The following is a 21215-nucleotide window of genomic DNA, read 5'->3' as shown; positions in this document are numbered from 1 at the left end:
AATTGCGAGTTGAGATCAAAAATAGTATTAAGCAAATGTAGAGGATCTTTACTCATATCTTACCTAGATACTTCTAAACCATTAATAGCAATCTAATGCTAGAGGATTGGAGATTATAAATACATCTATTTTTTTAAGGGTTAATTAAGTTTTTGGTCCCTATAAATATCTGCAGTTTTGTTTTTAGTCCCTATAAAAATAAATCACACTTTTTAGTCCTTACAAAATTTTCTGTTAGTGTTTTTAGTCCCTGTTAAATTAAAATTTGTTTAATTATGTTTAAACTTCTAAATTTTTGAAAGATTTTTTACATACATGTTCATAACATCGTAAGACATTCTTTTGTAAAACTTTTTAAGTTTTTTAACATGTAATGAATTAAATATGAATTTTTCTAAAAGCCAAATTTTCAAGATTATATTAATGAAAATTTGGACCTAATAATAAAATTTTAAGTTACTTTTTTGCGGAGGAACTTTGTATAATATTCTAAGTAAGTATGTGAAAAATATGTTACAAATTTAAAAGTTTAAGCACAATTAAGCAAATTTTAATTTTACAAGGAATAAAAGTATGTGTTGGTCCCTGTTAAATTGAAATTTGTTTAATTATACTTAAACTTTTATATTTTTAAATGATTTTTAACAGACATGTTAAGAACATTATAATAATCTCTTTTATAAAAAATTAGAATTTTTTAAAATTAAATATAATTTTTTTAAAACGCCAAAAATTCAAGATAAAACTAACAAAAATTTGAACCTAAAAATAAAATTTTGAGCTAATTTATTTTGGCGGAACCTTTTATAATGTTTTAAACAAATATGTAAAAAATTATTAAAATTTTTTAAATTTTAAGCATAATTAAACAAATTTTAATTTAACAGGGATTAAAAACACTAATGAAAAATTTTGTAGCGACTAAAAAGTATGACTTATTTTTATAGGGATTAAAAACAAAACTGCAGATATTTATAGGGACCAAAAACTTAATTAACCTTAATGAAAGAGAAACATGCTACCTTAGTTGAGTTTATGGACCGTAACAACAACACGCGCAATGAGGGCAAAAGAAATAACCTTAGTTTATGAGAAAAAAATGCAAAACTTTTTTTTGTTTCATAAACACAATTTTCATTGAAAATCCACACATAAGTGAAGAGTCCGAGTTCAAACTTCAGTCACAACATCAATTATACATTGACATGTTTTTTTGATATGTACAATGTTGACATCCTTTTCGATAAATCAAACACTTGTGGATACATTGCTAAACTTTATTTATAAAATAACCATCAAACCAATATTAAGTAAACATAAAACAAATATTAAGTAAACCGAAAAGAAAAATTGCAATAACGGTTTTCTTCATTCTTTCCAATAAGGGAATCTTAATGACACTATCCTTGCTCAACGCTATTTTTATATTAAAGTCCGTTGTTTCTCGATCGAGTAAAACATTTCAGATAACTGTTAGAAGGAAGAAATAAAAAAAGAATTGAAAGTTACAACAACAGAATTAAAATTTAATCAAAAGAAAGAAGAAGACAAAACAGAATTAGAATATTATGTCAAAATGTGTCTATGACCTACGACTTTATACAGCATTGAAAAATATCTTACTTATAGAGAATTTGAGCTAATAATAGCTAAGCTGCATAGCATAGTTTGAGTTAGTTACCAATGGCAACAATAACCCAGTCACTAGCAACTTCATGTTCAACTATCCAACGCATTCGTATTCAACGCACATTCAACTTTAACAATAACACGCGCTTCTTTCCAAACGTAACCGTTTCTCTTCAATTTCCCCCTTTCGTTTTTCCCGGCAAATCTCCGCGCCACACCGCCGCCGTTTTCTCCGCCGATGACGACGACAGCCACATCACGTCGAATGACTTCGCCGTTCTTCTCGAAGTCGACGGGTTAATTTTTCATTTCTCTTCTGCATTGGAACAATTGCGTTTTCACTCTGCTTAACTGTAATCTTGTTTTGTTTTGTTTCGTTTGAATTGTTGTGATTGTTGATTTTTTAGGGTTCTTGTTGATGCGTATCGTGTAGGGAATCGACTAGCGTTCAATAAAGGTATCAACAATTATTCTGTGTTACTGCTTACCGTTTAATTTATATGATGGAAACCGGACACTGACACTTTAACACCGATAATAGTCGAGGAAACGATAAATTCAATGTGTCGGTGCCGTTTGATGTGGACACTAACACGTACACCAGATACGCCTTCAATCAGAAGTGTCGGTGCTATGCTACGAAGTTGTTCGTCAATAATTCTGTAGTCTGTGTGTTTGTGTTTTTCTGTGTTCATGGAGTGTAATGCGGTGTCATTTTTTCGAATTTGATGTTGTGATTGCAGCATTTGAGAAGCTTGGACTTGATTGTGCGAGTTGGAATGAACCTGTCTATACAGATCTTTTAAGGTGTTTTAATTTATTTTTTTTGGTTGTTTATTACATTGTTATTTTGCTTATGCTTGTTTTCTAAATTCTAATGGAAATTGATTGCTCAATTAGATTTCATGAGATCATGTTAATCAATGCATTGAATTTCATTGAAGCCTTATTTGTTAAGGGTTTGGATTTTGTGCAGTGATGTGGTCATGGATCTCGACTATAAGATGAAGATTAGACTTGTATTATGATTTTACCAAATCCACTTTAAAATATACATCTCGTAATACAAGTCATCTGATCTTCAATTAACAGTTGGGATCTCTTGACTGCATGCTTTTCCTGACTGTGTAGAATCTAGAATCGCTAATGTAATTGAATACTTGAAACATCTTTAGTACTGAAATGGAAATTTATATGAACAAATACCTATGCTGCTTCACTTGTTTATAAACCATTTTCTAATAAATTTTCAGAAGAAGCGCTGGAGATGAGGAAAAGATGTTGTTCCTGTATTTTAATCGAGTAAGTTGTTCATCTTTTGTCTGTGGTATAGGGGAGAAATTAGGTCTATTGATATTTTTTGATTGTTTTCTTCACTGCAAACATTACTTACGCCATGTTCTGCTGTCATTGATTGTCTTTAACATACAGATCGGGTGGCCTTCATCACTGCCCACAAATGAGAAGGGACTCTTCACAAAAAGTGTTTTACAGGAAAAGGTAAACGTTCTTACACTTGGTTGTTTTCTAATGATTAATATGATTTTTCTTTGGTGTATGAGGAGTGAGGACTGGGATACATATTACATGTACTTAATTAATGTGCTTATAATAAGACTGTAAACGTTCTCTTTATAACGAAAGATCTGTTGTGGCTCTAGTTTAATACTCTAAGAAGAACATATTCCCTAGTAGGAGTAGAGATTATCTCAATTTCTTAAAAGAAATGGGTATCTCCATTCCTATAGTTTTGGTGTATAAATGCCCAATTGAATATCACCTATTTTCGAATTATATGCATTATATCCTTTACAAATTCCAAAACTATAGTTAGGTACAGAAACCTTTTTCTCTTGCCATTTCAAATATTTATTCGGTGCTTTGTTGTTAGACTGAAAAGTTTGTCCATTGTTGACCTTCTCTCCTTGCAACAAGAAAATTTCTTGGTGCTTAGATGATTAATTTGTTTGAAGCTTCTATTGAGAGAAGCAAGACTTAGAAATGAAGAAAGCTACACCAACAGCAACCTAATCCTGAGTTTCCCTTTAATCTTCTTATGCAAGTTTTTCATGGAAAATGGCATTTTTTAAATGCCAGACTAGTTCGATGTACTAAACAAGCAAATGAAGTGTTATGAGGGAGACAGCCTTAAGAGTTAGAGATCATCAATATGGCTACTACAAGTAGAATCAACCTCAATGACAAAAACCAAACTAGTTGTATTTCATAATTCAGATTAACTGTTTAATGTGAAAACAGAACTCCATATTTTTTAGATGTGGGACGGGCCAAATGAATTTGGAATAAATATAGACCTATAATTAGGAATAAGTCGTTTTGATCAGACATCTCACATTGGTTTTCACGATGAATCATGATTTTGAGGGGAGAAAATCAGGCTGAAGAATTTTGGTTTTGGATTCTTGTAGGTTAAAAGTCTTGTGTAGGAATTTTCCATTGAAGTTAACTGATGTCAACATTGGAACTTTAATATTCTAGTAAATGTTTTATTCATTTATTCGTATTTATTAGTCTTATAGTTTAATTGAATTCTCATAATTAATACTTTTTTGTATATATGATCCTAAGTTTGCTGAGTGTAATTAAACCCATGCAATTTATTAAAATCTCTAAGTTTCTTAAATCTTCGTCCCTCTAAGAATTGGTAAACTTTCCATTTAGTTCCGTACTCAATCTCCTATTTGAGGAATAGTTTCTTAAAGCTCTTGTCTGTTTACAAATGTGGATTAGTTTATTTTGGGCTGAAAAATATTTTAATCTAAAGTTTCCTAAAATAACTTTTGAAATAAGGATTATTTCCCCAAAACATCGTATTTTCATACATGCTATAGTTTGTTGATTCTCTGGAGTCTGGATAAGATTGCTTTTTCTACTTTCTCTATGAATATGATACCGACTCTGTCATAAACAAAAATGATATCATGAGCTATTGAAGTGATTAATTATTACTTGATATTGAAGCTCTAGGAATTAGATTTTATATCCCAATAACCTAAAAGGCTAAAATCTTGCCCCAAATGGTGAAATGGTTTTTCCGTTTACTCATGTCAAGGATAAGATAACTTGAGAATAAGATGACAAGAACTTGTGAAGCGTCCTATATAACTCTTCATGACATATTGGCAGGAAAAGGCTTTGGGAGAGTTTGTGACATCTAAAAGTCTATCTTTACGCCCTGGTGTTGAACAGTGAGTTATCTATCATTCAATGAATATCATTGTGTTTGAGCGTGTGTTTTATTTGTTTTGTGTCATTTAATATGAATCTACAACACAAAAACATTACCTCAGTCGTTGAACTCGTCATCTCCTAGTTGTTGGGTGACTAGAGGTCACATGAAAGAGTTATGGAATCAACTTCTTGCAAATACAAGGTAAAATAAGTATAATAGGTCATTAATAGGTCTTGCTCTTCCACGGACCTAGCCATAGTAGGAGTTGCATAGAACCAAGTTGTCCTTTATTTATGGAGATCTATCCCTTAAGGAGCTATACTTTTTAGTTAAAGTTAGGGGAGCAATATGTACATTAGTTAAAGAGAGAAATCTCGAGGGGTCTTGAAGGCATCATCAAGACCTCTTCTATGAGTCCCAAGGATCAACTAGTAGGCATTTTTATGAAATCCTTGTGGAGTCCTTGGATAGAAAACTTATGTATCAAGAGGATGCAAATGGCTTATACTCCACCTAAGATAGTGTTGATTATGATTCTTATATCCATGGTTCTTTCCTGCTTCCCTTTTATTCTTTGATATGATAGTTTCCATAGTTAGAATAGATATCATCATAGTTATCCTTTTCAACCCAAATTTCAGGGATTCTTTGCATCTGTAAATTGTGTACATATGCGTGTACTTTTCCCCCCACATTAGTTAGTGAACAATATCAGATTTTTCTAGTATTTCAACTCCTACCAAGCCATCCTTTACATAGTGGTTATCAAATAATCATTTTGCTGGAGTTTATTTCACAATTTTATGTGGTAACAGAGATTATTTGTTAGTTGAGATTTTTTCTCGGCCCAGACGTAAGGATAGTTTTGGTATAGGACATTATTTGGTGCTTCTTTATTAGTAGTAAATTTGATTTGCAATAGATTTGATAAGCAGCCACAATGAAGTAAAGCTACTTATGCAAGTCCATGGATGTGTAATTTCGTGTTTATCTTACCTGTTTCTTCTTATGGAAATCTCAATTTACGATGCTTCTCCTTGTCTCCATTGCTTCGTAATACTGAACTATGCTCCAATTATGTGTATTAATTCTCTTAAAAAGGTTCATATGTTTCTCAGATACGGAGTAAGTTTTGGAACTTGGTGAGTGCTGAACTTTAATCTGTTTTTATTTCTCAACATAGAGTAACATCTCCATTAACAGGTTTATTGATGACGCATACAATGAAGGAATTCCGGTGGTAATATTGACAGCCTACAGTAAAAGTGGTGATAATATTGCCAGGTACTTCTATTTAATTTTGAAACTTTACAACAGTACTAACTAGGACAATCTTATGGTGGAGGGGATGGGTGCGTTTGGGCTTGCTTTATTTGGATAAACTTAGAGCACATGATCATTACACTCTAGCATGTAAGAGGACTAATTGGTCTTCAGCCTAGTGGAATACCTAAGTGAAGGTATGCTGCTGGTCTAAGTTAATGCACCGGATACAGATAAATACATATAATTAGTGCACCTATCCATTCATTGTCTTCATTCTCTCCCTCTCTCTACTCCTCTTCAGTTTTCTCTCTTTTTGTCTCGGTATTTTCTTGTAGTTATATAAAATAATCTTTATTGGATGACTGAACTAGGTTAAATGAAGTTCACGGTTTATGAGTTCATACTTAATACAATGCATATTCTTTGAGCTCTGTAAAAAACATCAATATTTGAGGGGATCTAAGGTTCACAGTCCACTATTTTGATCTTTGCTCTTTGCTTGTTTAGCGTCCACATTTATTTTCCAGGGGAGAACGTGAGAACACTGATATTTTTTTCGTTTTGCCTTGTGCTTACCATAATTTTTAGGACCATAATAGAAAAGCTTGGCGATGATCGAAGCAAAAAGGTGATGATTGTGGGGATTGAGGAGGCTGGGCAAAGTTTATATGGCCAACTTGTCTCAGGAAAGGTGATTGCTTCTGGTTTGGATGAAGAACTTGCCAAGGAAGCCACGAGAGCAGGTATGTGCTTCTTGAGTTTTCATTATGTATGTGTAGCTCATGCATGCATATACTTCACTATGTTTTTTCCTGAGGTGCTTTGTATTTCTGTTATTTTGTCTAGCTTCTGCTGAGAGACAAAGAATAGCAAAGGAGGTGGCATCCGTGCTTAAGTTAAGTGTTGAGATTGATACCAGCTTATCTGAAAGGTTAGTTCAATTCTCTAGAGATATTTTTGAACAAAAAATAAAAAAAGGATTTCATGGTCATCGTTTTAGTTTTTATTTTTGAATACTGTTAAGATAAATGTTCATTTCTTTAGTGAGAATTGAGATGAATTATGGCTCACTATCTTCGACGAAGTGATTTTGCCCAAGATTATTGGTGACAGCTTACAGTTGATCTTGGACAAGCCAAGCCAAATAACTAAGGCCGAGAAACTGAAAGTCTTAAAGAATCTTTTAGAGGCAATCATAGAAATGGTTCCTTCATATTTATGTAATCATTGTGCTCTGTCAGCTTTTATAAATTATCCATGTTTGATTTCCTTCCTATATGATTTTAAATTTAATAAAGAATTTTGATTACAAGTTAAAAAGTGAGTTTCCTTAAAACTGCAATTTATTTGCATAGCTATATTGAATTATCTTTCTTTGTCAACTCATAGCTATTCTAAAACACTATTATTAAGTTAGCCAGAACGCCCAAAGCAAGAGCTTATGAACATATATTGGCATTTAACAACTTATCAATTGGAAAATGAGTGATTGATCTGGATTTCAGTAACATAAACAAATACTAATGTTGTAGTCAAATGTCATTAAATATGTTGACCATCTGTCCAGTCTAGATAAGATTGTGGCTGCACTACATGCGGGAGCCGAATATGCAGGGCTACCTCTCTGCAACTGTGTCCTTGTTGCAGGAAGCCAATCTGGAGTAGCTGGAGCTGAACGGGCGGGCATGCCATGTGTTGTTCTACGGAGCAGGTGGTTGTTCTATTCTTAAAAGTTCGATGAACATGTATGGATAATTGTTGCAGATATCAGCGGAAGTTCCTTATCAATTATCATCAACAGAGTTCTGATTATTATTTTTTTTAAGTGGTGTAACTGTTTCTTATTTGTAATTGTTTCCTGCAGTTTGACATCTAGAGCTGAGTTCCCCTTAGCTCTTGCCACTGTGGATGGGTTTGGAGGTGCAGATCTGACCATTTCAAAATTACGCAGTCTATGCCAGAAGAAACAACCCAAGGATTGAATGGTAATTTTCTTAAGCTGCAATTCCAATTGTTTGACATGTTTGTCGCATGGGTCAAACTTCTGATGTTGCTGAGTTGTTTCCCTTGTTTATTATCCTGTGCCAGAGTTTTGTATTGATTTCCCCCAAGAAACTCGGAGAAAAGAACAAAGTATCCACTTGCTGAGGATTTGAAGCTGGCAAACAAAAGGAATGTGCCTCTAGAAACGAAGTTTAAGATAGGTGTCTTCAGACACAGTGTTTGCTGGTACGATAATTCCTATCACTTCGTGTTGATATTTGGTGCTTCATTAACAAATCCACGATATAGGATGAGGCAAACTACAGTAATACATGTGACTTTTGCATTTGTAACTATGTGATATCTATCCTTTTTAACAGCATAAGCAAAGACCATTCTTAATCTAATTAGTTATTTTGTCTGCGGAAAAGCTTTAACTGCAGTCTGTGGGCAAATACGATTGTGTAAATTGATGCTGTTATCTGAACACAACTTATATACATGATGATCATGTATTTCTCAATTTAACACTTGAGCGTGAAACCTTCATGAGTTAAAAATGTCCCATGGAGCTTTAGTATTTGAAAAATAATGAATTAATTTTGATTAACAATAATTTAAATGTGAATTAACATTTGTTTAGATATAATTGAACACTAATTTTTAAAATTAAAATTGAGATAAACTTCAAATCAAAACTTTTAAGTAAGAAGAACCCACTAAGACAATAGTAATTGACGTCATAAAGATGTCAAGTAAGGTGTCTTCTACAAAAGTTAATTTAAATATTTTAAATATACATTAGTGTTAGTAAGCAACACTGGTTTTTCTAATTTGTTACTTTTCAATGTTAATTTCGTTTCGGTCAAGTAATTGAGATTGGGAAGAAATGATGTAATACGCACTAAAAGCCAAGAAGAATAGACAATAAAATGCTTTCATGTTGGTGGTGGGAGAAAAGCAACTGCATTAATGGAAAACTAGCCCCTCGCTGCGAAAATAAAATAAAGGGGGGAAATGATTAATCAGTTTCATGCGCTCAAACTGAAGATGTGGTAATCAGAACAGAACCCAAATAGGGGTTCTTTTCATATTATCATCTAATTTACACGTTACAGAAAATATGATAAGTAAAAATGTAGCTGTAAAATACAAAACTGATCTTTCAAAGCAACTAGGAGGTGCATATTATAATATGATGCCAACCTTCTTCAACATAAATTATAATGATTCAGCTTCAGAAACGTTTGTTCTTTGCCTCTGAGACAAGTTTGTGGTTGAGAATTCACCATCACCGTCAGATGAGGCAACACTAGATAGACCCGTATTGGAGATTGAGCTTGATACCGAGTCAGGTTTTGACACCTCATTTCTAAATATCTGAGAATCTGAATGATGTTGTTCTGTTCTTTCAGGTGCTGGGTTCCCCTGAGCTTCTTCGGCAAGACGTTTAAGAAGGTTCATAATTGTGGGGACAACCTTTGACGAAATGGACAGTATCCCAGGAAGCTGTGAACAAAATATGCACAAGTAGAAAAATTCAGACAGTGCTAAAAAACATTCAAATATCCCTTATACTTATCGTTGCTACTTTTACAATTCACTACCAACAAACCAACGTCAACAAGGCAACTAAGAATTTTTGCACTGGTAAATCCAACTAACCAAAGTACCATACTTCTAATTTAGTGAATAGCATCATTTTTTGCACTGTAAAATAGTATTTTATTTTTAAAAAGAAAATAAAAAAATCTCATGACAACTTTGTGGATCAGTGAGTGTGGGTGTGGACAGAAGCATCCAGCTGTGGGAAAAAGTAAAACGGAAGGAAAGAGCCCACACAACTTACAGCGCCATGTCGAAACTCTCCACCTACGTCCATCTGTACCCAAATGGCCTTCCCAAGTAGATAGGCAACAAATATACCCAATATGAGGAGAGGATTTCTGTTTCAGAATCAGCAGATGTAATTATTAAACTGATGGAAATAAGGGTCCGATAAAATATAAAAATAAATAGTCAGCGTTCAAGATTTTAGAGTGATATTTACTTTAAAAGCATCATAAATTCATTGAAACCAAATATGGCCATTGCCATAATTGTCCATGCAGGAGGTAGCCAATTGTTATTCCGCTTGTAGGCCTCCTGAATCCAGAACAACAAAAGGTAAATAGCACATTTGTTAGTGTGCCTCAAATCAGATTAGTTCCAAGGAAAAAAGGAAGGACAAGAAGGCATTTTCATCAAATGTGTAGCTAAATGAACAGAGTAAAAAAAAGGTTAATGAACGAAAGAGGAAAAAAAAACAGAATCTAGCACTTACACTATTCTCATATTACAAGCAAAAGAAATACTCCAACCAAACCAGTTTTATCATAAAAATGGACAAGTGAAGCGCGACAAAACCAGCAAATAACAGCAAAGAATACAGGAGAACCAAAGCATAAGACCAATGTTTTAAACACTAAACCGGATTGGCCAATTGAATTATTTAGGCCATGAATCGGCCATGTATTCGGTTCAATAGTCCAATTCAATCACAATTCAACCTAAAACTTAAATATTCAACTAGTTAAATCAGTCGAATCAATTGCGTTTTAAATTTGTGGTTTAGTTTTCAAAGCATTGGTCAAGACAATCAACACAATTGATTATTTTCAACCACAGAAAATCTCATACATATAGAACAAGGCCTTCAAACACGTTTTTTATCTACAGAATATAGCTTGCTTGGGTTATTGGACTTGCAAGCGCATCGAATGTTGCATTTATTGCATTTCTGTTTTTGCATATAAGAGTTCAAAATAAGGATTGTGCTTGCAAGAGCAAATTCATATTTGTCTAGGCTTTAGAAAATTACAAGGTTTTCAGGATTCTGAAAGTAATGGATGAAGATCTAATTCAAAATCAATATTATAACATCCAATTATGGTTGTAAGTTGTAAGTTGTAACTCCAATAACCAATACCAACTACTTCGGACATAAAAAGAATTCTTATGTCCAAAATAGCATGATACACATGGTTATGAAGTGCGTAGTCATTGAAATTTGTCTCCCCTTCAGATTTTCCCTCTTTATCAACGCATACACATAAAGCATATTATTAAATAGGTTCCAATTTCAGCCAAAATATTAACTGTGGTAATAATGATTCCATTTGTGTACATTGTCACAAACCATCTGTCAAAAAAGTTTAAGTTTCTAACACACTTCCCCCCACACACAAGCTTTTTTCACTTCAAGTGTGGAAAAGGCTTATTCCCACACTTACTTTGAATTTAACTTTATTTTTTAAAAACAAAGGTGGTAAGGATCAAGCTCCCAACAACTTGATCATAGAAGTTCGGTTACCATATAATGTATATCCCAAAAGTTTTTGTAGTTGGGCTAAAACAGATAAATGGTTTTATATCTCAAACTGCATAAAAGTTGGCCAAAGCTGCAAACAAATTCAATTATTAAAGGGAAAGCAGTAAACGTAGACAATACAAAAATGTGACATAATGATTTTACCTGAGCTGCAATAGCTTGTGTAATTGTATACTCAGTTTCACCTTGGAATTGTCTCCACAAAGACTTGCACTGTACAGGAGAGATAAGTACATCTCCAGGAGAAACCTACATTTTATATAGATTCTCGCATGAAAAAAAAACTGTGGCAGCAACATTAGTAGAAGCACAAATATCACACACAATAAAGTACCTCCTCCCATGTGCTTGAAGCCAGTGGATCCACAGAAGCTTCTCTATCTGTATACTGGGAAGATGTTGCAGCACTGGTTTTGTTTACGAGCGACAAATCAAGTACTCTTTCAATTTGATCTGGCTTCTCATCCAAGCGTATAGCAGCCATATCCGATAAAAGCTTCATCGACTGTTACATGGAAAAACACATTTTACATCGTGAATAAAAAGTGTTGTTTACAATATAATATCAAGTACGAGCAAGTTGAAAGATTATCATTGAACTAGCAATCAAGTACCGCCGAGCGGGCATCTCTTGTAATAGCTCTGATATCTTCTTTCCCTGTCCAAACCCTAGGGAGTGAATCATTGTCATGATTAAACACTGTAGAGAACCTGAAAATTATTATTGAAACCAGTAAGTTACAAAATTAAATAAAAAAGGAGTAAACATCTGGAATAGTGTAAGTTATTTCGGCATAACAGAAAAGGTACAAGTACAATAAAGGGCACCCTCCAAAACAAACAAATGGAAATAAATAATTACAATAACAAAACATATCCTTATCTCATTGAGTGGATCAGCTACATCTCTCTCTTCAAAATACCAAAATCTTAGTAAAACCATTATCTCATTTAAAACAAGGTCTTTATAATGTTTCCACAAATGTTTTCTGTGTTTCTCTACTGCTTTGAACAAGTTTTTAAGTGCAAATATTGTCTCTTGGCATGCCTCACAAAGAAATGCTTGGAAATCACACATTCACTAAGCATATAAAGAAACAAAAACAACTTCGTCCGTGCTTCTGGCATTCTATCCCAACAAAAGACAACAACAACTACGAAGATAGTGGACTATCATTACAACTCTTGAGTTGCAAAACTTCAAACATTAATCAAATTTTCTAATACAAGTTTCAAGCCGAAGATTGTGATAATAGGCCAACAATAAAAAGGGTCTACATTAGGAAAAATGGACATGTAACAGAGGATAACATCTGTACTATTTGTTGAGCTTTTCATTTATATGGGTGCAAAGTCAAGTAGGGCAGATTTGGCATCTTAATTGGAGAGAGTCAGGGTCTCTCAAAGATCATCAGGTAGCATCCGTTATAACACCAAAAACCTTTGGATCACATTAAACTGTTGAGTAATAGATACCTTTACACTGTTGCAAGTTGCAACCATAATATGTTGCATGTTCCAAACTTTACTTTGTTAACGGTTGGGTTTAAACACATTGGCCAAATGAATGACTATAGTATAGATATCTTTTCAACAACATTACCTATCTTTCATGCGAATCAGAACCTTTCCAGCTTCTTCTCGCGCTTTATTTTCCACCAATTTTCTAGCGTAGTCTCTTAAGCTTTGTTGCATTTTTTCAACAGTTTCTTCTTCCAGCTCAAAACCAGCAACATGAGCTGAAAATTCTGATACAGCAGCTTCAGTTTCACTTTTCAGAAGTTTTCTTATTGAAAGCCAGGTGTCCTTTCCTCCTTCTTCAAAGAGGGACTCCACAGGTGCAACCAATGCCTTGGCCAGTTGTTTCTGCAAAAGGGAATAATTTAGTGGGTGACGAAGATATTGCTGACACTAATAATACATTGCTCTGCTCAACCCATTAATCTAACATAGTGCCAATAATGCAGTATTAGAAACAATATCATTAGAGAGTTGGAATGGCTCTCATTGTAAAAAAAGATGCTTGAGTCTTGTTTTAGGTGATTTATACATGTAGGAAAGACTTGTAGAAGCATATGTCATGTAGGTAAGGTTACTAAATAGAGAGCAGTCCAATTGTTAGAGGTAGAGAAGATAAGAAACACTACTGGTCAAAGTACTAAGGATTTGGTTGGTAAGGTCGATAAGCTAGCTTATAACTTATTGGACTAGCTTATAAGCTTGTTTGATCAAAAGAAAAGTGTTCGGGAAACCAGCTTATAGCTTATTTTTAGATGCTCCTTGAAGAATCATATAGCCTTTTATATTTTCTCATTTTTACCCTATAATTATTAATGATAAAAATTTAGTGTAAGCTATAAATTTATAGTATAATCATTTTTACCACGTTGTTACAGTCTAGTGGTTTGGTTGTGTGTGGAATCTCGGGACACCACATTTCCCCCTCCCCATGTGTTTATTTGAGTATGTGTTAGCCAGTAGCCAAATAAAATAAAATAAAACTATTATTATTATATTGGTACACATGGGCATACATAACATAATACAAAGAATTTATGTGAAGAGTTAAATAAACAAGTCCTTTCATGTCATTTTAAATTAATCAGTAAATTTTACTAAACACTTAAATTTCAATCGACTAGTTTCTTGACTATATAAGCTATCAACTAGCCTATAGGTTAGAGGCTAAGAGAGATTTTTAAAGCTAATGGTCAATCTGTGAAATTCATTCATAACAAGGCATCATGCCCACCATTTGATCCATGTACCCAACCCACAAAATGGAAACAGACTTTGATTGTACAGACAACAATATTACCTCGAAATTAGTTGTTATCTCCGACAATTTTGCATTGCGCACAGATAAAGCATGTGAATCAATATCACGACGAAGTTTATCTCGGACTTTTGAAGAACCCCAATTAGCCTGTCTTACAGAAGCGTCTGAAAAATGCATATAATGATGAAACAAATAAGAATATAAAAATAAAATAAAAAACAGTTTACATGATGACTGAGGCAAATTAGCAACTCCATTTGAAGTAAATTCATTCAAGAGAGAACATGTTCCTCTAAAGCAAGTTTATTTAGAATAAGCGACTTATATGATGCATTCTAAAAGATGAAGACAGACTGATTTAAAGGTGTAAATGATGTTCTTTCTTTCCTTTTATTTATATGACAGCAAAAAAAAATGAGAGCACCTACAAAAGCAAATCAGGAGCCACACTTTCTATATCTATGAAATTGAAGAATGATAAATTCCAAATGATTCTGCTTCAAGATTAAATAATGAATTTTATAACACATTACACAGCAAATGTATATATAATAATGAGTATAAGTAAAATAATAAAGCCAGTTGAGAACGACCAAATGACACCTGATGTAAATTTAAAAAGAAAAACTGTATGCTAATATGAAGAAAAATCCTATCTAATTATTACCAGCAGATCCTTTTTCAAACTCGAGCATAATAGACTGAGTCCACGTGCGAACAGATGAAGCAAACCCTTCTCCATTGTTTAGTGATTGATCCAGCTTGGTCTTAAAATCGTCTAGAGCTTTAGAGCGTAGGTGTCCTATCATAGTTGAATAAGCAGGGTACACTGTCTGAAAAGTTGAAGCATAAAAAAATTATATGAAAAGTTTATGCTTAAAAAAAGAAAATCTAGGATAAATTTTTCTAGGGCTATCTTAGGCCATTATATTTAGATTCCAAGAATATTTCAAAATACATTATATTTTAAAAAATTTAGACATCTTTTAATTTAAAAAAGTGTGATTTTCCTTCAAATAAAATACCAATAAGTCCTTCATGTCACATTCTCTCCCTTCAAAATTTCTTGCTAATAATATTTCAGTAGAATGCATGTTGAACAGAATATATCTGCATTATGAATTATATATATTAATAATCATTTATTCTAAATTTAGGCTTATAGAATCTTGGGTTACAGAATCAGTGCAAGGTAGCATGAATAGAGATTGGGATGCTGATAGGATTTGATGTTGCTATAAATGGGAAAGCCTTTCTGGTGGTATACCCTTAAACACCTCGCAATTTTTTTTTATCTCCAGGTCTGGTGGAGGAGCTGAAGATACCAACAGAAGCAACAAGAGATTATTTTGAGGGGGTGGGCAGCAGTGTACATTAGGTAAGTCAAGAGGTGCCCAGCCGGGTGGGATTATAACTACCAAAACCTGAAAGTGGTTTCAATTTTTTTCTTATTTGAATTGTTGGTTGTCAATGTCATTTTAATTTTACTCATGAACTAGACCCAATTATCAAGTGGATTCACTTGCCCCAAAAATTTGGAGACGCTGTTGTGTTGATAGCCTTTAGTTTGGTACTCCGCAAGAAATGTTTTCAAGGAGTTCCATCTTTGATTTGCCGAAATTGGAAGGATAGTTGCAATTTTAAGCCTCTTTCACTCTGTTTTCCCTATCGTGTTTTTTAAAGACACCCAAAATAATTGTTTCAATAAAAAAGTAATAGTTTGACTTAACATGGTGTTTTAAAAGAGGCTTGATTTTATTTCAACGGTACAGTCCACAACTGCTTTATCAAAATTCAACTCAAATGGATCATAATCCATAACTAAAATTAAAATAAAGCCTTTAGAGGTAGCAGGCAGCCTTACATCCAATGCATTTGATTCCAATTGCTTTCGTTTTGCATTTCTCACAGAATCATCAAAGTAGATCGTCTCCTCATCATATCTGTTGAAAGCATTATCACCATATGAAAATAAATAAATAAATAAATAAATGGAACTTTTGGAGACAATTAAATAATAAAAAACTATTATATGCCAAGCTAAAGCCTCAACATCAAATAGTTATGTAAGTTCCAATGATGACTATAGATACATCCTTGTAAACTTGCAAGGACAAATAGAAATTAAAGTAACACATTCAACCAATCTATTTTTCTCTCCTTTTATTTGGAGTGTTACTAATCAAACACATATCTTTTGACGCAACTGCAAGCAAAACTTACCAAAACTACAAATAAGGTAAAGAAATTGCCAAAAAAAAAAATCCCAATCTAATTCCAAATCCAATAATTATTACACTCCTTCAGTGACTCGCAAACATACACACGAGTTATTAGGGGAGGCTTGATTTAACATCAGAAGCTAAACATAAAATCAAGTAGTTGTTGAGCACAGATTTATTTTGAGATTGAATAATTATGTCTACCAGCATCTAGAACTTACAGAGAAAGGTAGGTATCAATAATAGAGCTCAACTTTTCCCCAAAGCCTTGTACTGGACCTGATTGAACAGCTTCCTCCAACTCCAGCCAACCCTAAGCCAAATTCGTTAATATAGTGACTGATTTTTAAAATAAATGATGCAGCTTAGATGGGTAAAATAGAGGGATATGGATCAACACCTTATCAGAACGCAGCTGACTAAGCTTTTCGTAAGCAATCTCTTCACAACGCACGGTTGCAACCATTACCTATTATAAAATACAAATCCATGAGAAAACAACACCACGTCTAAAATATCAGATTATTGGAAAGCTGAACCACTGTTACATCTGAAAATGGGATTATTGAAAACCTTATGAGCTGGGAGATCGAGATCCTTGTTCTCTCTTATGACTTTCCATATGTGTTGTGCACTAAGAGAAAAAGCAGATGCGGGCACAACACCACGCCGATCACCAGCAAGACCTCCAGGTGCTATAGAATGATAGAAACGTTGTCGTAATTGAGCAACCTGTATGAAAAGCATAACAATGTGATCTACACCTTAGCACATATGAGATAGAAGTCAGGATGAGGAAGTTTTGATGCATAAAAAAATTTTAAAAAATAAAATAAAAAATGCATGCATATTGATAGTCAAATTGTTGTTCATCAGGAGAAAGATGTTAGGAAGCAATAGGATTTAGAAATCATTCTAGTTCTAGAATTAAAAAGAAAAGTTGAACAAACTCCTTAAAGCAAAAGTAGTAGCTCATGAAAGGGTACCTCCTCTTTGAATTTCTCCTCTTTGTCCTCATAGCTTGACAAAGCAGTGACTTCCACCTTCACATGAAGAATCGTTAATCATATGCCACAACATATACATAAACAATCAAACAAGCATGCGAAAAAGGGAGATGGATGGATCTTCTTACATTAAAAAATTCACTAAGAGGAGTGTGTAAATGAGCTTGAGGTTTTGGAACTCCATCCCAAATCTGATGAATTCATTTCATGTTTACAAATGATGGTGAATAAAACAAGAAACCAAATAAATGAAAGAGAGAAAAAAATGATGAAAAATCACCTTTTGAATATCTTCTCTTAGAATAGGCTCCAAATTTTCCAACGGAGTCTGTACAGAATGCAAGAAACATGGTAAACAAATGAATATAGTAATATAAAACAGGACACATTCTCATTAAAGGATGAAGTGTATAGACCTTTGTCTTATCACGTATAACAAAAAGCAATGTTGTCTTCCGTGGACTAAATAAACGCATCATGACCTAAAAACAAAAGAACGGTCAGAGTGTGTAAATTCAAACATAGAATACCAAACAGAGGCAAATTCATGGTTGCAAACTACCTGAAAAACTGTTTTTAAAAGAGGTTTATTGGCTGCTTGTTCACGACCAATATCATGACACCACCTGTCCATAAAATAAATGACAAAACTAAGATAGTTTCTTGTGTGCTGTTTTTACTTTTCGCTGATTACAATTCAGTACATGGATTATGTATCCAATAGTATCAAAAGGACAACTTCGAATTCAGAGTCAAGTCAAAATTTAATCCACGTGGTATATTTTAATCAGCATAAATGGCACCCATAGAACAATTCCTAAGTTTTATCCTAATATAAAACCCTCAATGGCTGTTCGAAATGGAATTGTTTTATCCTAATATAAAATCTTTTAGTTTCTAGTTTTTGACAACTAATTTGGCTCCAAAGCAAGGAAGCAGGAAAAAAGATTTCGAAGGCTTGCAAAGGACAATACTGCAGAAAATAAGAAAGGAAAATGGCATTATGTATATCATATACATACTTCCACACCTTGTGATATGAAATAAACTACTACCTCCATCCCTAAATATAGGACACTGTTGAGTGTTAGGTTAGTCCCTTTTTACAAGACCCCTTTCAAATTTCTAAGTGCATTAATTATTTCTTTACCAACATACGCCTAATTAAATTACATCTTTTTCTGCAATATGTAATAAATACTCTTATACAATTATTAACTAATTCTCTCTACTAAAGGGTAAACTTGTAAAACTATACAAATTGTCGATAAATTTACTACTGCAAATAATTTTTTTAGTTCACGTGTTTAACTCAAGGGGTACTATATTTAGGGACGTATGTAGTACATTATATTTCATCCTACAATCACTAGTGTACAGTGTCAATGATCCCAAGTGTCAAGTAGATAAGTTACAAGCAAGAATATTACGAACATAAAATATACCATTACCAAGTTAAATAGTGAAATTTGTGGACTTATGTGAAGCTAGTTTCCAGAAAATTTTGGAACTTTTTTTTTTAAGGGAAAAATGTTGGAACTTGGAAGTAAAGTTTCTTTTAAAAAAAATAATATTTTACCATGATGCCTAAAATTAAGGATCACCCCAGAATTTCATTCATACCATCAATTATAAATGACCAATCTAGGCCTAAAAACTTACATGTTTATCAGAACAATATCCGATACTGCCAAAGCAAAAAGAGCACTCTGCTTCTCAAAAGCGGTATCGTCCTGAGAGATAAATAATTAAAAGAAAACAATAGTGAGTTCCAATGTACATGAAATGAAAGACATAACAGCTCAATAATATCAAATATGTACCCATGCACATAACTACAAACAGGCTTGTCACTAAAGTGAAGCTGGAACAACCATGAAAAGGTCAATAAAATTTGGCTATACTAACATGTGTCAACACCAAACACATTCTTTTCAGGTATTTTCTTGTACTATCAAGTCATTCTTTTCAGGTCTCCTAAAGGGAACCTAAAATAACTAACAAACCACCGAACCAAACTAATTGATATTAGTACGTAAAACCATGGTTATCAATATTTTACGATACTTGAGTTGTATCTAGATTCAATACAAAACTAAATATAATTGATACGAATCCCTAGTATGCATCTATTTTGAACATGAACCTCATTTGAATTCTGATACATTAAGATGAATCCTGATTCAGTCTAATCAATCTCTACCTAAACATAGTGTAGCCCAACCTCTTTTTTTTTCTTTCTCAATTTTGCATAGCCAAGCACATGTTTTTTCTCATTTGATTTATGACTTGAATCTTGAATTATTTTGAGGCAATTAGGTGGTAACGGTATATTACTAGCTTATAATTTTGTTATGTCACTTGTTTTTACATAAAAATATATTTGTATTAGTCATGTATCTTACGATTCGGACAACGGGTCTTCCATAAAACAATATATTTAACAGGGTATGAAGAAACACCTAATATAGATTATAGAATCTATTACCTCACCCCTCTCCCTTCCATCAGTACCCTCTAAATCCATAGCAATTGTGCAAGGTTCAATTCCAGTACACTTAGCTATCCAAATACCCTTGGTAGTTTGTGATCTGCAACAACATGATACTCAATTACTCATTTATCATAAAAGGAGCATAAATAAAAAATTCAATTTTCATCTATCCCTTTAAATCTTAATTTCTCTACCCACAATAATAGCTCAATCATTTCAAAAAACTAACCTTCCTCTAAAAGCATCCATCTCCCTGAAACTAGTATGGAAAAGATGATTCATCAAAGTACTCTTCCCTGCACAAACAACAAAATGAAATCACAATATTAGATCACAAAACACAAACACATAACCATTAAAATTGCATAATAAAAAACTTAGTTAAATACGATTTTATTCCCAGCAATTCCAAAAAGATTGTTTTTAGTCTCGGACGTTGATGACAGGGACTAAAAGCAACGGTTTTGAATTTGCAGAGACTAAATCCGAACAAAAAAATTTAACTTTAAACTTAAAAAACTTCACTTTGAGCACAAGTCACTTCAATCAAAATCAAAATAAAAATAAAAAACTTTCATTTCATTTAAATCAACAACTTAAACCCTAGTTAAACACAATAATTGAAAAACTAAAGTCATCGATCCAAACTCAACAAAAAATTGAAGTTGGAGAAAGCTAAATCCGAATCAGAAAGTAAAAATTGAAAGTAGAAAAAAACGGTTACCACTAGATTGAGGACCCATGATAGCAACAACAGCATAAGAAAGACCAGTATTAGCCATATTTGAAGTTTTGATGAAATTATCGAGACCGGTGAGGTTGAAAACACCGTCACCGTCGATGAGTTGGGTAGCGCAGGAATCATCAACGGTAGTTCCCATTTGAATTGTGTGAATGAAGTTTGGATCTAAGAATTGAATTTGATGATATTGAAAGTTACTACTGTAGATACTTTGATTGTTGTGTGACTCTTGTTGTTGTTGGTAGTGCCGCAAAGAAAAATTCGAGAAACACGCGAGTCTATATTGTTGTCTTCTATTTGACTCTTTTACTTTTAGACACGTGCTATGTTCTTAAGCGGTAAATCAATTTTAGATTTTCATTGCATACTTATTTTTTTAATAAATTAAAACAAAGTACTGGTTTACAAATTATTGGATTTAAAATTCTTATAAAATATGTCAGATATATAAAATTTCATAAAAATATGAAATCATGATATTTTATCGGATTATGATGCTTTAATTTATACCATATATAGATATAAGAAAA

The 21215-nt window shown here is 33.1% G+C and overlaps 2 protein-coding genes across 2 annotated transcripts; one reads left to right on the top strand and one right to left on the bottom strand.

Annotated features, from left to right (window-relative positions):
• The first annotated feature begins 1602 nt into the window (after positions 1-1602).
• On the top strand, positions 1603-8599 carry LOC25486288 (uncharacterized). The gene is made up of 12 exons (XM_013607537.3): positions 1603-1925; positions 2037-2086; positions 2373-2436; positions 2883-2931; positions 3061-3129; positions 4777-4838; positions 6026-6106; positions 6677-6831; positions 6935-7019; positions 7656-7799; positions 7953-8073; positions 8177-8599. The coding sequence occupies exons 1-11, from the start codon at positions 1684-1686 to the stop codon at positions 8068-8070; spliced, it is 1119 nt and encodes a 372-aa protein (XP_013462991.1). The 5' UTR covers positions 1603-1683; the 3' UTR covers positions 8071-8073; positions 8177-8599.
• A 420-nt stretch (positions 8600-9019) lies between these two features.
• Positions 9020-20954, bottom strand: LOC25486287 (protein ROOT HAIR DEFECTIVE 3 homolog 2). The gene is made up of 22 exons (XM_013607536.3): positions 20668-20954; positions 20173-20239; positions 19938-20040; positions 19112-19182; positions 18012-18075; positions 17866-17931; positions 17730-17777; positions 17578-17640; positions 17429-17485; positions 17016-17174; positions 16843-16911; positions 16664-16755; positions 16085-16163; positions 14888-15053; positions 14260-14384; positions 13045-13307; positions 12056-12152; positions 11776-11946; positions 11586-11690; positions 10122-10216; positions 9921-10017; positions 9020-9580 (listed from the first exon to the last, which is right to left on the bottom strand). The coding sequence occupies exons 1-22, from the start codon at positions 20822-20824 to the stop codon at positions 9293-9295; spliced, it is 2502 nt and encodes an 833-aa protein (XP_013462990.1). The 5' UTR covers positions 20825-20954; the 3' UTR covers positions 9020-9292.
• Positions 20955-21215: the final 261 nt, after the last annotated feature.

Source organism: Medicago truncatula, chromosome 2 (assembly GCF_003473485.1).
Source record: "Medicago truncatula cultivar Jemalong A17 chromosome 2, MtrunA17r5.0-ANR, whole genome shotgun sequence".
Lineage (NCBI taxonomy): Eukaryota > Viridiplantae > Streptophyta > Magnoliopsida > Fabales > Fabaceae > Medicago > Medicago truncatula.
The sequence above is the reverse complement of the archived record's forward strand: the minus strand, read 5'-3'. Positions and strand labels throughout refer to the sequence as shown.

What these genes read in the sequence shown, in the direction of transcription:
- LOC25486288 (XM_013607537.3), top strand. Translation starts at nt 1,684, where the DNA reads ATGGCAACAATAACCCAGTCACTAGCAACTTCATGTTCAACTATCCAA. An exon ending in CAAGGAAGCCACGAGAGCAG is followed by an intron (nt 6,832 to 6,934) that starts GTATGTGCTTCT and finishes TATTTTGTCTAG; the next exon opens with CTTCTGCTGAGAGACAAAGA. An exon ending in TGTGTTGTTCTACGGAGCAG is followed by an intron (nt 7,800 to 7,952) that starts GTGGTTGTTCTA and finishes TGTTTCCTGCAG; the next exon opens with TTTGACATCTAGAGCTGAGT.
- LOC25486287 (XM_013607536.3), bottom strand. Translation starts at nt 20,824, where the DNA reads ATGGGAACTACCGTTGATGATTCCTGCGCTACCCAACTCATCGACGGT. An exon ending in TAAGAGAAGATATTCAAAAG is followed by an intron (nt 17,641 to 17,729) that starts GTGATTTTTCAT and finishes TGAATTCATCAG; the next exon opens with ATTTGGGATGGAGTTCCAAA. An exon ending in TGGAATCAAATGCATTGGAT is followed by an intron (nt 15,054 to 16,084) that starts GTAAGGCTGCCT and finishes TCAACTTTTCAG; the next exon opens with ACAGTGTACCCTGCTTATTC.